We start from the raw sequence: 16,001 nt of genomic DNA, 5'->3' as shown, positions 1-16,001 counted from the left end.
TGTCAAAGATTAAAACTTTAGGGTTAAAAGGGAAATTCTAATTTTTTTTGAAAAGCTACCAAAGCTAAATGTACAACTACCATATGCATAAAGTAGTTGCTAATTTATATATGGAATAATAATTAGTATATCTTTACTAAAAAAAAGTTGTTGAACAAATTGAAACCAAACATGAGTTTAATACCTTTTCACACCCTTTCATGTACTATTCTTTAAAATATTATCTATGTGAAAATCAATTCACACCTTAGCAAATCTTATAGTATCAAAATTGTTGAGTTCATATGCTATGTCGATACAAAATATGTTTAATATGGTTAAGGTATTTTACAAAGGCTCCTAATTGTAAGAAGTGTAAGAAAAATTTATAGAGTGACAAGTGTCCAATAACCTAAAATTAAAATCACTACATCACCACCCAAATCCTAAACACCCACCCCACCCCACCACCACCCAAAAACCTACCCCCCCCCCCCCCTCCCCTTCCAAACAACCCTAAAAAAACCTTAAAAAAAAAAAAATTGAGGGTGAGTGATGAGGGAGAGGGTGGGGGTTAAAGTTTTTAGGTGGTGATGGATGTTTAAGTTTTTTTTTTTTTTTTTTTGGTAGTGGGTTTTTTTAAGTCTTTGTACCCTTCTTACAATTAGGAGCTTTTACATTAAAACTCCAGAACTCAAAAGTGCACTATACCATTTATACAAAATGTTTTTAGATATACGTTCCCGGATTAATATCATACTTTCCAATAAAAAAAATGGATAATTTCATACATTCCTCATAAAACTTGAATAATATCATACTTCTCCAACAAAAAAAAATCACACTATCAGTTTTACTCATCTTCATATTTATGACATATATCATAAATATGGATTTGAAACAGAAGGTTATTCAACATGCAACATTGTTTAGTCAAGTTTCACTAGGTTTTGAAGCAAATGGTTATTGAAAATGCATATAAAACAAGTTGAAACGACAATCACACAAAGGTATTACAAAAACCGTGTTCGATTATTCCCACGCAAACGCGGATAAAACGGTTAACGAAAGTATACAGATACCTGAGGGATGTCAATGTCATTCTCCTCCTCATCTTCACAAGCCACCATTAGATCCAAATGTCGACGATACGACGGAATCTCCATCTTAGCCACATTCCGGGCCAAATCCACCACCTTCTTATCCATCCGCTCTTTATGTCTCGGAAACATACTGTTGTACAACAAACAGCTTCCACACGAAATGCTGTAAGCGTCAAGTCCCTTATCCGAAAGCCATTTGATGAGTTCGCGTAACGTCGGGTTGCCTTTAATCGACCACCGGTCCCACACGCTCCAGCTCAAGTCCTGGTGTTTGATGACCTTTGCGGGGACCGGCTCGGCCATGGAGAACAGAGGGAGTGCCAGGTTGGCGAACGTGTTACGGTAGTCTTCCACCTTGTGGCCCCCGTCGATAACTTTGTAGAGCTCTAGACAGACCAGACCCGTGGCCATTGCTGTTGACGTGGCGATTGCAGGGATGATTCTTCCGGCTATGAATTTGGCTCGAAGTTTGTCAACTTCGGGGATGCTGTAGTTTCTTGCTCTCATGTTCGCCAGCCCGGCTATGAAATCCATGTGGTAGTTTGTGTCATCGTCCTGCAAATAACCATTTGTGTTTTTATAAGTCAAGTCTCGAGTTGGGACCTTTTCAGTATGGGTCAAAACGGCCCGGGTGAAATCGGTTGACCCCATAAACACCTTTTTGTCCATTTCAATATGGATCGAACTACAACACGTCTTTATTTTTCTAACACAAGCACATTTCTGTCTCAAATCCAAAAAAAAATTAAATATTAGGGTTGCAAACGAACCTAACGAACACGAACAAGGCACTGTTCGTGTTCGATTGTTAAGAAAAAGATGTGTTCACGAACCGTTCATGAACACTTCCCGAACGAGATTTTTTGTTTGTGTTCGTCCATTATGGAAATGAGTGTGTTCATGTTTATTTGTGTTCGTTCGTTAATTTTAGGTAACGAAAACAAACGAACGCAAATGAACACAAACGAACGTTCAAGAACACAAACGAACATATATGGTACATAAATATGACTAGATAATATGTAATATACTATATAATATACAATACACTAATTTTTAAAAAATATTTAATTAGTGGGAATTTTGAAGTATTTGAATAAAATATGAAAACTAAAACCCCTGGTATATTGTCAAACACGTGAACATAAACGGACACGTTCACGAACATAAATGAACGAGCGTGGCCTTTGTTCATGTTCATTCATTTATTAAACAAACGAACTTCCCGCCAAATGGTTCACGAACTGTTCACTGAAAGTTCTGTTCATTTGCAGCCCTAGGTTTTATGCATCAAAAATATGTTTTTGGTGACCTTCAACTTGTTTGACCCATATGAGATCAAAGAGAACCTCAAATCAAATCGACCCGTTTAAGTAAACGGGTACAAATTGCAACCTAAAATACATATGAAATCAAGTAAAAGTGGGAACCTTCTCAAACTGAATAGGTTTCATAACATAACCAGAGGGAAGAGTCTTTGTGCGTTGTTCTAGCTTCTTAATTAATTCCGCTATAACCGCATCGTCATCTATGGACGCAGAAGATAAACTAGTAGCATTTTCATCGGTTTCAATTTTGACACCCTGTTTTGGTTGAAAGTCAGGAACAATAACCCGGTCAACAGCCTCAGCGAGTTTCTTCGGGTTTTTAGCCCAATCAGGAATCGGGATGCCAAATGTTTCAGCCCGGAGAATGGAGCCCGCCAATACAAAGTTAAGATGGGTCGGGTCAGAAACCGAGAACTCCAGTGGACGAGGGAAACGCTTTGGGGCTGACCAAAATGGAGCTCCGGTACTCGTTAACGCGTCTTCCGGGAATGTAAAAATCAGTTGCTTCATACGATTAGAGAAATAATCTTCAAACCTAGTAAAAGATTTATGTAAGTGAAATAACATGAAGCAGTATACTACATGAACAAAACATAGATTGTAATAAAAAGTAATGAGTAAAATGTCATTTTCATCCCCGAGGTTTGGCCAGTTTTGCATCTTTCGTCCAAAGGTTGTTTTTCGGCATCTAGATCCAAAAGGTTTAAAATCCTGCCGTTTTGATCTGGATCGTTAACTTCATCCAGTTTTCTCCGTTAAATCAGGGGTAATTCCGTCTTTTTTTGTTAACTTAAACGGCAAAAATACCCGACTTAACGGAGAAAAATGGATGGAGTTAACAATCCGGATAAAAATGGCAAGATTTCAAACCTTTTGGATTCAAATGCGGAAGAGCAAACCTTCGGACAAAAATCACAAAACTGGCCATACCCCATAGACGAAAATGGCATTGTACTCAAAAGCAAAAAAAAAAATTGTGAAAGAAAGGTATTACTTTAGACGAGTCCAAGTGATGCAATCTTGGAATGTTTCACATCTCTCTCGGTCAAGACATTCAAGAACGCGTTCTAAATTATCCCGAGCCTGGGCATCACCAGCATTCTTCATTGCCGACGTATATTCACTTGGATTGGAGAGATAAGCGTTAACTTCCGACGGTGTCTTCTCAAGTAACCCTTCGAACTCGGACCGAGCCCAAGTCAAACAATGGTCAATGTTATGTGGGAACGAGTGCACAGTACACATAGGTGCCTGCTTCTCCGGCGGGTCCCTAGAAGCACCATAGTTTTCAGTCAAGTGAGGAATAACCATCTGCGTGTTGCACTTAGCGCCGAGTGTACCCGACTCGAGAAGTGGCTTCTGGAAGTACAAACATCTTTGGTCAACATAAAGTCTCGCGTTGACATTATCCAAAGCATTAATGACAACGTTTAAATTCTCCCAGAAAGTGTCGTCAAATACACTCTCGGTTTCCGAGCCCACACGGTTCTGCAAAGCTTCGATCTGAAGATGAGGGTTAATCAATGTAGCTGCTGACGCAGCAACCGTGGATTTCGCTTGCCCGATGTTCCAGTCACGGAACAAGAATTGTCTGCTGAGATTGCTTTTTTCGATGACATCATCATCTGTGACTGTTAATTTCCCTTGAGTGCCACATGAAACGCCCATTAAGGCCAAGTTTTTCAAGAATTCGCATCCCAGTGCGCCTGATCCTACAACAAAAGACCGTGTGTTTTCCAATTTCTTCTGGAATTTAGCTCCGAATACTGAAATCTGGGCATCGTAACGGGTGTTCAACGGTTTGTAGTCACTGGGTTCCAGTGGTTCAGTAGGAAGTGACTCGATTGAATCAAAGTAAAAGAACTGTAGAAACATAATAAAAAAACATTAGACTAACTTATACAAATATATAGTTGGTAATTGGACACGCGTTTTGTTCATTTATGTTCGTGAACATCCGTTTATGTTCGTTTATTTGCATTTGTTTATGTCCGTTTCAATTTAAATACATAAGTAGTTATATTTATATAAATATTAAACATAAAAGGAACTTTCTACTACGTATATAAATATAAGAAATTGGTAATTGTACTTTCTAGTAATAGTAACTAGTAATAACAATGGATTTTCCAATGGAATTCATCGTGATTAATCACTAATTTATAAAAAAAATTACTTTATGTTCGTTTATGTTTAGTCAATTATGTTCATTTGTGTTCATTTATGTTTGTTGTTTGTTTAATATTCCTTTACGTTCATTACTATTCGTTTAGGTTTTAAATGAACGAACATAAACGAACACGAACACGAGCATGACCAATTTCTTAATACACGAACATGAACAAAAAATGTGTTTGATTATATGTTCGTGTTCGTATTCGTTCGATTCATTTACGGGCCTAAATTCTTGCCGCCTCTAGACAGCACAAGAACTCTAAATTTAAATAGACAAATAGTACTGGTACACTAACCTGAAGAAGTGGATGGAACTTTCCGGAACATGCCTTAACAACTTCTTGACCAACGATGCCACCAAACATGGCAGCCATGGGATTAAGCACAGCTCGAGCCCCATAAGCAAAATCCCGCAAAAGTTTCGGATTTAAATCATCCAACTTTGCATCTCCCGAGCTCTCGTTCATGGCAGTAGCGATAGAAACCAGCTTTTGCGCATCATCTTCCGAACCAGCAACGGGGAATCGCGCAAATTCACATCTGAACTTATCAAGTGCTTGAAAAGCCAAATGCAGAAGCGGCGGGCGATCGAATTTGGAAAAATCACTCAACAGAAACTCGCCTGGGGATCCGAGTGCTTCTTTTAACGGCTTGAAATTCAGGACCTTTGGTTGTTTGACTTGAGTCACTATACCACCTTTCACATATGTGCCGAACTTGGTGGTGTCTTCTTCCAGAAAGAACGAATACGGTCTGCAACTTTTGACTTTTCTTGGTTTTCCATCGTTAAGTTCTGTCATCCCGTGAATTTCAGAAAATATGACGAGATCGCCATCTTGGAACTCCAGGCGTTCATCGTCAACACATGTCACAAGTGCGGGGTTATCGTTACTGATAGATGCAATGATGCCAGAATGCGGTTCTTCACCGTCAACATCAGTTACGGTAAAGTCGGGGCCGAAATCACAGAAGATGTTACCAAAAAGTCCTCTGACTTCAGTCTTGATAAAAGCAATAGGAGGCTGATGATTGTGGCAGTAATCATCAAACTCGATGGCCGTTTTTAAGTCGATATCAGTAAAGACCACAGCCTGAAATATAATAAAAAGATGAACCGTCAGCTTAGCTATAAAAAAACTGTGCAATTAATCTGATAACAAGTAAAATTACTAGAATGGCGCAACGACCGTTTTATTAGTGAAATGTAACACAGCATCCAAGTTATCAACTTAAAAGAGTAAAAACACAGATTTCAACCAGAAATATACGTACTTGTAAACGACGCTTATAAGTATGTATTGTTTTTGTTTACAAGTATAGACATTGTCAGCTATTGTTGAAAGTTATACCAGATGTTAGAAACTCTATACAAGTTGTACTTCAATTTGATAATTTGTGTATGACACTGTGACATAATAATCACAAATGTCCACCTTTCCTCGTTATGGAAAAGAAGCTTCTTTCATATCTATCTTATTTACAAAGGGATTTGGGCCCATCTATTAATTCTAATGTTTCTGAGGCAAGTTGGTTTGTTTCAATCGTTGAAAATTTCACTTGCGCTAAACACAAATCTGAAGGTAGTATCGGGTTCGTATATTTTCTGTTCCTTGACCAAAACTCAAACTGGATAATATCATAAGGTTTAAGAAATGTACGACTTCAATCAAATTTTTGTTTTGAGAAACATGGAACACTACATGGGTCGTCTAGATTTAATATCCTCAACATACCTCCAATATATTTTACAATATCCAAACATTATAAATGACCCTGTTCCTAGAACTGTTTAGTACCTGTTTTTTGTCCATGTTAGTATTCAAGATGAGGGAAATCACTATTGTCTAAAATGTGTCCTTGTGGGCTATTTTTAACCTAAAGATAGTATTGGTATTAACACCAACATCAAAAAAAAATTTACATGTCAATGAATGTTATGTCAGATGAAAGAGTCTTGTTTCATTAATCCTCTATGGATGAACTTAACTAAGGAAAATAAGTAAGGCACTCAAAACTAGAGAATCAAACTTTTGTGCTTTTGTCGTACTCTTCATGCGTATAAACAAAACTATCTTTGTCTATGAGCTTATCCTTCATTTTTTTTCTTAATACTAAATAGAAGTTTTATATATTATAAGTAACTAGAAACATAGTTATTAAAGGCTCTAGGCGCATAGGTCTCACCTAGGGCCTAGGCGCAAGGTACAAAAAAAAGCGAGAGCTTGAGAAAAAAAAAAGCGCACAATGAAAAAAAAATAAAAGATATATTACATATTAGAAAAGATAAGAATATTCTTCAAATAAAATAAACAAAAGCTATTATATAATATTTAATATCATCTGTTTGGTACCAAAAGTTCTAAAATATTAGTGTATTGGCGTAGAAAAGTAGTTATCCTTGGATAAATGTAGAAATTTAACTGGAATCTTGCCGAAATTTAGAGAATTTAGCTAGAAACTCACCGGAATCTGAGAATCATGCCAGAATCTACGCACCTGGAAAATTAAAGCGCAATCGCCTGGACTTAAAGCGTGCCTGAAAAATAGGCCTAGGCACAAGAGAAGAGGCGATGACTTTTAACAACTATAACTAGAAATATTACAACTTACCAAGGAAAAGCAAGACTGTCTTGCCCTTCTAATAGACTCACAGCGATAATGAAATCCTTAAAAGCTATAAGTTCAGCGACTATGAGTCTATGACTTAAATAATGATATATTTTACTATATTAGGTTAGCAGTTCCCCATCATCTCATTGGTAATCATTCAAGCGATCCAAACAATCAAAGTATCAAACACATAGGTGTACTATTTAAACGTGAAAGGCATTCCATCCCTACCAATATCTTGTTATTCGGGCACAAGTCATCATTCTCTCTCTATAAATATAGTTGTGCGTGTGTGCTTTGTTAAAATAAATTATGTCATATTTACAGACTGCGGTATTTGCCATTTATTTACATTAAAGTGTAAGCGTCTTTTGCAACTACCAACAAGTGCAAAGGTTCCTTGCTTCATGAGGAATAAACTGACATATAAAGCTCTCACAAATTTCCGCACTTCCTAATAGCCTATTCTGTTAATTTGCATATCACGACGACACCTATTAAAGAACTATTTTTCGTTTCAGGTGTAACAGTTCACTACTCATGAAGCAAGGAATCCTTACACTTGCTGGTCGTTGCAGAAGACACTTACACTCTTATTTATATCAATGGCAAATATTACAGCCTGTAAAAACCTCAAGACATAACAAATTTAAATAAAGCAAGCATATCTAAAATCAGCACATATATCAAACAACTATCTTTGTAATGTTGCAAAATATAGCTTAAGGCGGTCAAATGTGCCTTAAGGTCATGTTCCAGAAAGAGGATATTCACCCGAGGAAGAATAATGCAACAAACATCAGGTGATAAATTAACATAATAAACCACTACATCTTGTTAACGCTGTCACTACACAAAATTTCAAAGAAAACCATTTATGGCATAGTTGATGACTTGATGAAATATATTTCTTCATTGAGCATACAACACATAAACCTTTCATGTCTAGAATTAACATTATTTTTTACATCTTGTTCTGTCAATACCTATGTGACATACTTGAAGATGAGAAGATCTAACAGATTGTGTGTGCATGTAAAGTAAATGGATACCTGAAAGTTGGAAAGTTGTTCTTTAGTCAACTTTGTAGGCAAGGTTGACACTAGCACAGCATTGTTGAGCTCCTGCAGCTTTTGAACAGAAGCTAGGGCTCTATTCTTGCCGACATCGTTCTCTGAGAAGATAAAATTGCTGGACAAATCCCACAGTTCCACACACCCTTCATCATGCAATGTCACAGACTTCACGCCAGCAAGTATAAGATTTTTTGCTGCAAGGAATTTTACGAGAAAAATGAAGCCATGCAAAAGGACAGCATGACAGATCTCAAACTGAATCCATCCAAGCAAGAATATCAGGTTATGTAATTCCAGGTGTATGAACAATGATAGAAAGACAACAGCTACAAAGATAGTTCTAATAGTGTAATATGCAGCGTCTCTAATTAACTAATAGTAACAGTTCGATGGATAAAATGAAATCACCAATGGTATCACTGCCTGATACATAAGACCATCATATATAGATACCCTTACCTTGTTCATTCTTTTAAAAGGGAGTTTGCATGTGTGTTTAAGATTAATTTTGCAACTTGAAGTTGCAATAATCAGTTGAGTGTTTGTGAATGTGAGTGCTGTTCTGATTTTAAAATCATTTAAGGTATTCGAAACTGATTGCTGTGCCACATAAATTAGCTACCTGTCATTGGATTAGTCTAATCAACTGATGATCTGATTTCTATAAATGATAATCACTTTTAAACAATGTCAATTAAGCACAAGCATAAAGTAATCTTTAAATGAAGACAGCTACAAAATGAAACAGCACCAATTTAAGAAATTGTGTTACAAGCAAGATAATGACAGTAAATATATTTAATGTCAAATCTTAATATATGAATAATAATAGAAAGACAACAGCAATAATATAGTTCTAATAGGCTTAATAGCTAAAATTGCAGTACCACACCAACTCCAAACAAATAATGTGATACAGTATAAAGCACTAATTGAAACAAATATAAAGCACTAACTGAAACAAATAATAGCATAACTACCTACTACATTAGTCAACAAATAGGTTCTACAATTCACCATGTATGTAATTTCTAGGTAGTGTTTGGATGTGCAAACTGCAACAGGTAGTTGCAATAATCAAATTTTGAGTGTGCCGATAATCGGTTTTGAGTGTTCGGATCATAGTTGTTAATGGCGAATAGTGACAAATAACGATAAGGTACCTATATGCTACATAGCGAATAGCGATAAATAGGGGGTGGCTATTTTATAAATAGCAATACACTAGAAAAAAATTATATATTAGATCAAAATACCCTGGTATATATGCTGTTTTACATGTATATGTAACAAAAAACCTCAAATCCAACTATTTTATAGCTATATTTAATTGCTATTTATATTTATAAAAACCAAAAAAAGTAAATTGTTGCTATTATCGCTATCTATCGCTACAACCCTGATAGCGAGCCTAGGCCTATACACTACGTAGTGCACTATAGTGATCGCTACGCTTGACAACTATGGTTCAAATAAACTAGTATGGTTCTGATTTTCTGATTATCTAAGGTTTGGAAAACCGTGCAAGAAGGGTTATATATGAAAAAAGATTGTATAACCAAAATATAAAAGTACCTACCTATCCCTTTAAAGCTTTAATTAACTAATTATCCATTTTTGGATTTTCAAAAGTTACAACGGTCACCTCCAAAATGTACATCCAAACACCCCCCCAGCCAACCATAGCAATTAAACACAAATAATTGATCTCTAGCCAACAGCAGCTATAACGCACTTGGATCAATAAAATAACGTAACTGAAAGAGAGGGCCTATAAAAACAACTTGCCTAACAAGAGAAATTGGCTGCGTTATAAAAAGAACAACCAAATGATGGTATACATGCAAAAGATAACCCTGGTGGCAACATAACTTACAGACTTATAGTACAAGAAAAATAAACAAGAACACTTGAACTAACTGAAATCAAAAAATCAGCGTAATCACAGTCAAATAATCAAAAATATGTTCATATTAGACATACAAAAACCAATTACTGCCACAACCGCAGACTCATAACAGGAAATGAAAAATTATTACTTTATAACCACAAGATCAAAAAAAGTGACATGTTTACCTATCTCAGCACCAAGTCCTTGCATCCCAGAAATCAGCACATTAGACGCAAAGAGCCGCCTCATAGTCTCACGACCATACACAGCAAGCTGTCTGCTATGCAGATCCTCATCAATATCCTGCATATTCGTATCCTCTAGCCCCATACCGATTGCACTACTGTTAAATTCCTCACCACCGCTGCTCTTCTTCCCTACCGTCCCGGCGGTGGTCGTTCTACAGATTATCAATTCACAAAAATAGGTCAACCAACCGATCCGTCGCTTTTTACGCAAACTATCAGTACAATCATCACTACTATCATCATCATCAAACTTAACCACTTCAACAGGTCTTTTCTTAGGCAAAACACGAAGCAAAAAGCCACTAAAAGTTCTAAAACCGTCACAAAACCCCATGGAAACCGAAATCAACAAACCGATTTGACTAGATTCGAGATCGGTAAACACAAATCAAACCAAACCCTAACCCTAGGTATATAACGGTTGCCTATCTAACATCGTCATGAACTTTGAACTATGAACTAACAGAATATGATTCGATCTGAATAGTGAATACAGAATATGAAATTGCAAGCAAAGAATCAGAAATTGAAACGAAACTTACCGATTAAAGGTGCTTTTGAGCAGGAGATTCTTGAGAATTGAGTGCTGGTGGTTGTTCGTTGCTTGTTTGGAGTTGTTGACGGAGTGATGTAGAGAGGATTGTGAAGAGTTGAGTGGTGGTTTTAAAGGGTTTGGGTTGTGTGAAGAGGAAGGAAGGAAGGCGGTGGAGGAGATTGTAGAACGGGTGGAATAACGAAATTTGATTTTGTCGTCGTTGGTGGGTGGGCTAATCTAATCTTTTTCGGCAAGTTAAGTGTGAGTAAATTTTAGTGTGTTTTGGCGGTAAAAAGTAATTAAGGAGGTAAATGTTAAAAATGATATAGATGTTGTGAAACTAGCCTAATAGCAAAAAAGAAGAAGAAGAAAATAATAGGGAGAAATATTTCATTGATTGGAAGTGTATATTACAAGAGATACAAAAGACTATATATATTTGAGAAAAACTTGTGGAACAAGCCTAATCTATTTTAGGTGTTGATAACCACATTAATAATAAATATATTCATAACACTCCCCCTTGGTTATCAACATAATACGCTTGATGCTGTCTCGTTAAAAACCTTGGTAGGAAAACCCGGTGAGACAAAACCATAGCTAAGGGAAAAAGAGTGCAGCGTGTAATGCACATTATTAGGGATGGCAATCAAACCCGAACCCGTTGGGTAAACCCGAAACCCGACATATTTGGGACGGGTTTAGGGTCGGTTAATCGGGTTTGGGAATAGTTTTTATTTTTTTCACGGGTCTGGGACGGGTTTGGGATTTAGTGATATACCCGTTTACCCGACCCAATTACCCGATAAAGTGTACCCGTTTACCCGATTGTATACCTTAATAATTTCTTTTATGTTATTAAATATGTATATATATGACACATCCATTTTTTACACATATATGTATTCTATTCCGTATAGATTGTAGTTATTTGATATATATTTTTATAATGACAATACAAAATGTAACCGGTTTAGTAGTTACCTGATAGATACCCAATGGGTTTTGAGATGAGTATACCCAACGAGTAGTCTTTTTAAATTAACGGGTTTACCCGAAACCCGCGGGTATACCCGATACCCGATGGGTATTTACCCGCTAGAAACCCGACGGGTTTTGGGACGGGTTTGGGACAAGCTTATCTAACCGGGTTTGGGTTTGGGATTACCTAAACCCGTCCCAAACCCGACCCATTGCCATCCCTACACATTATCTCCCCCTGATACTTCTGGATCAGGTATGTTGCCTCATTAAAAACCTTACTAAGAAAACCCATTGGGATAAAACTTAGTTAAGGGAAAAAGAGTGCAACTTGAATAAATCTCCCCCTTATTATAATATATACCCTTTAGGTAAAGTGTATCCATAATCCTCGAAAGTTGCTCAAAACTTTTGTAGAATGATTTGTCGTTTGATGCCTTGAAGTGCAATCATTTATATTGAGTAATGTTGTAAAATCTTCTTGTAAGACTTCTAGTGCTTCCTTTTGCGAATGAATACCATAAGATCCAAGAGGTGTTACATTCTTTATATCTACAAGACTAACAGAACTAGCTTTCATGGGTTAGTAAAATACAGACATATATCATTCTTACCTTTAGGGTATCGATATATCTGCTTTACCATTCAAATGTCTCCTCATTGGACATGTGCTATATCATGTTGATAAATAAAAATATATATTATCATGCATAGTTGAAAGTTAAGTTAATGCACAATTGCACTTTAGTCATCGTACTTTTGAAATGAGAATCTCTACTTTGGTAGGAGATGATAATAATCATTTCTTATAAAAAGTGTCTGAACAACCTTTAACATACTATAAGGTTGAGCTCTTTACATACTAAAATATCCCACCAACATCTTCTAGATGTAGTTTGATAGATGAATAAAAGTATGATTAAAAATATACTCGAACTGCAAGTCGAGTAATAATTAGACTGTGCTAGGGTCATTAAAAAATTCCACTTCTAAAAGCTCGCCAGTTTCTCTTGATGATGCTCAGACATCATCACTGAAAATTGCGATTATAGTGAACTTTTAAGAAAGAACATTTGATAAAGATGGATAATATTATCAAACTTATATTTCTCTTTATCAGAATATATCATGAGTTGTACAACACTCAACTTGACTATTTTAGTTCATACTATCTTTAACTTTATAAAGATACATTCTTGAGGACTTGAAATCAATGCTTTAGGCATATGCAGTCATATATACTTCTTTCAACTTTGAAAAACAATGTATGTGCATTCACTCTTTAGGAGTTCTATTACATATACCTCCTCATTGATTTCTATATCATATGCAATGATGTCTTGAATATTTAATCCATATTGTACCATGCTTATACATTGTACATTAAGATGCCATAATAACCAAGCACAAGTTTTCTATGTATAGTTATTGGTGCACAAGAATTACATCCTTAAGATGTTTCAACTAACCTTATAAGCACTTAAATGCTTTACGATACTAATCAGGAGTTCCAATTATATTCAAATATGAATCTGTATATAACGATCATACCGTTCTCGAGAACTCATGATTTTTGATAATTCAAATCCTTGAGGGACTTTCATGTAAACTTTTAGTATCAAGTGATACATAACATTCATAAGACGCATATCAATTCTCTCTTTATATTACCAGACTACTAAAATATTGGAAAGTCATTGCATCCACCACTAGAGAATATGTCTCATTATAATCAATCATGGGTTTTTGCGAAAATCCTTGTGCATCATATTTGCCTTATCTCATTTACTTTGATTTTCACATGATTCGCATAAAAGCCCCATTAATATCCAACATACTTTACAAATTCGGTTGTATGAACTGTTGGTCCGAAAACTTTCCATTTCATTAGAGAATTTAAATCTGCCATACTTTGCGTCTTTCCATTTTGGCCAATCATTTATGTATTTTCATTCATAGGCAGATCTTAAATCTTGATCCTCGTCATTTCATCATTTCAAGCGCTATATTATATACAAAAGTATAACGACGTCGATTTTTATTTCGATTCCATACATATATTAGACATGATACAACTTATGGAGATCTCTTTATTTTCATGTACCTGAGGTTCTTCTTGAACCATCATGTCTACTGTCTCTTCAGGAGATCTTATTACTATAACCTCGACTTGACCATCTTAAATACTTGCTCCAATTTTCGAGGAATTTTATTATTGGAATCAACTAGTCTACCACGCTTTAGACGTGCAATAGACTTATTACAAACTATGTGGTTGTCCTTTTGGGACCCAAATATATCTGGAGCATAAGCAGTTGATTTTGTGACTTACTTAGTCACTCTATTTAGGTCAGTGAACTTGTTTGGTAATTTATTCTTTAATATTGGTAAATGAATTATCCTTTGAACTTCTGGTTCACCGTTTATAGTCTAAGGATCAAGATGACATGATAATTCATTCCATTTTTTACTTTCCAACTGCTTGTTATCTCCCCCTAATGTTGGGAACATTCGTTCACTAAAGTGAAAAACAATGAGTCATAAACAAATTTCTCACTAATGGATTTAAGTATTCAATAATAGACGATTATTTATACCCAACATATTTTCAAACTTTTTAGAAGTCTCATCTTTGTGCGGTGTGGTGGATGAGTTTCAATATATGTCACACAACCAGAATCTTTGATGAGACATCTTTGGTTTATGACCAAAAACCAACTGTATGGGGAGAACTATAACTTATTGGCTTGATGTGAATTAATGGTACTATATGTAAAATTACATGTACCTAAATGAACTTTTGCTCCTCTCATGATCATTGGCTTTGTAATCAATAGTAGAGGTTTAGTGATCATCTCAACAATAACACTTATTCCGATGATCGTTAATAACTTGGGAATCAAATTCATTATTACCAAAAAATATACTAATACGGATTAATATGCTTGCTATCACATTAGCTAAGCCACAATCGCACAAACTTCAGGTTGTGGATTTGATAACCATTTAGACGATGCATCGATTTAAAACACTAAATGGTACCATGTTGGGATATGCATATCCTTTAATCACTTCCAGAATATTTAGGGATTCTCACCCTACTTTGTTTGGTAAATAATGAATTTCCCTTGAGAGCAAATATTGCATGCTAATTATCAACTTGGAGAATTCTAATTCTTTAATACGTTTCACATCATCATTGACACGGTGTGGTCTAACCGGTCATGCCAACTAATTAAATAATTATGATCCATAAACTTCTGGTTTACGACCGTATATGTATTACTTGCACGTATGTAATACAAAACGTGAGATAGAATAATTAACTATCATTTCAAATTGTCACGTCAATTTTCATCATCTCCACATATTATCTTTATATAATTACTCCCATAATTTACCACTTCTAGTGGTCAATCTTATTATGACATTATTACAATTTTGATAGACAATCTCATTATTAACTTTACTATCATAACATTCTAATGGTCAATCTCATTATCAACTTAGCTATCATAGCACTTCTGATGATCGATTCCATTATTAACATGACTGTCATTACAAACTTCTCAATTATGTCCATGATCATGACATTTTTAATCATCGTTATTTAATCACATTCAATTCAGGGAATGAAGTAGAAACAGAACAAGCTTTATAGCTTTTCATTCTTTACCCAGTCACACGAATATAAAGTCACTTCAAACCTTTCATACCCTTTTAATAATATTGCTACTTCAAGAGCATATTTGAGGTGTGACAACCGAAAAGATTTATCCAAGTTTCCCTTGTAATAATCTTCTCTTTGCAATTTTCATAACACCAATAAAGAAGTAATTAGATGTCTGAGTGATTAGATTTATCAATCTAACATATTACGACCTTCTACAACTTGATAATGAGATTCAGGGAGTATGACAATTTAGGTGTTATATCTAAACATATTAACACTCATTCATGATAGTGATAATAAGCCATAACTTTGGTTTAGTTTTCCTCTCAATACTATCCACATAAATAAATGATATCGTACTAAATATAAGGCATACCATAAAATTATATTATACAATACATG

At 35.5% G+C, this 16,001-nt stretch overlaps 1 protein-coding gene across 1 annotated transcript; it reads right to left on the bottom strand.

The window, feature by feature from the left end:
• Positions 1 to 810: 810 nt before the first annotated feature.
• Positions 811 to 11,177, bottom strand: LOC110873247 (ubiquitin-activating enzyme E1 1). Its single transcript, XM_022122183.2, has 7 exons — positions 10,953 to 11,177; positions 10,348 to 10,562; positions 8,248 to 8,465; positions 4,882 to 5,676; positions 3,405 to 4,273; positions 2,513 to 2,945; positions 811 to 1,637 (listed from the first exon to the last, which is right to left on the bottom strand). Exons 2-7 carry the CDS (start codon positions 10,490 to 10,492, stop codon positions 1,041 to 1,043), a joined length of 3,057 nt encoding a protein of 1,018 aa, XP_021977875.1. The 5' UTR covers positions 10,493 to 10,562; positions 10,953 to 11,177; the 3' UTR covers positions 811 to 1,040.
• Positions 11,178 to 16,001: the final 4,824 nt, after the last annotated feature.

This window comes from Helianthus annuus, chromosome 8, assembly GCF_002127325.2.
Source record: "Helianthus annuus cultivar XRQ/B chromosome 8, HanXRQr2.0-SUNRISE, whole genome shotgun sequence".
NCBI classification, from domain to species: domain Eukaryota; kingdom Viridiplantae; phylum Streptophyta; class Magnoliopsida; order Asterales; family Asteraceae; genus Helianthus; species Helianthus annuus.
Note: the sequence above shows the minus strand (reverse complement) of the source record. Positions and strands in the feature narration are given on the sequence as shown.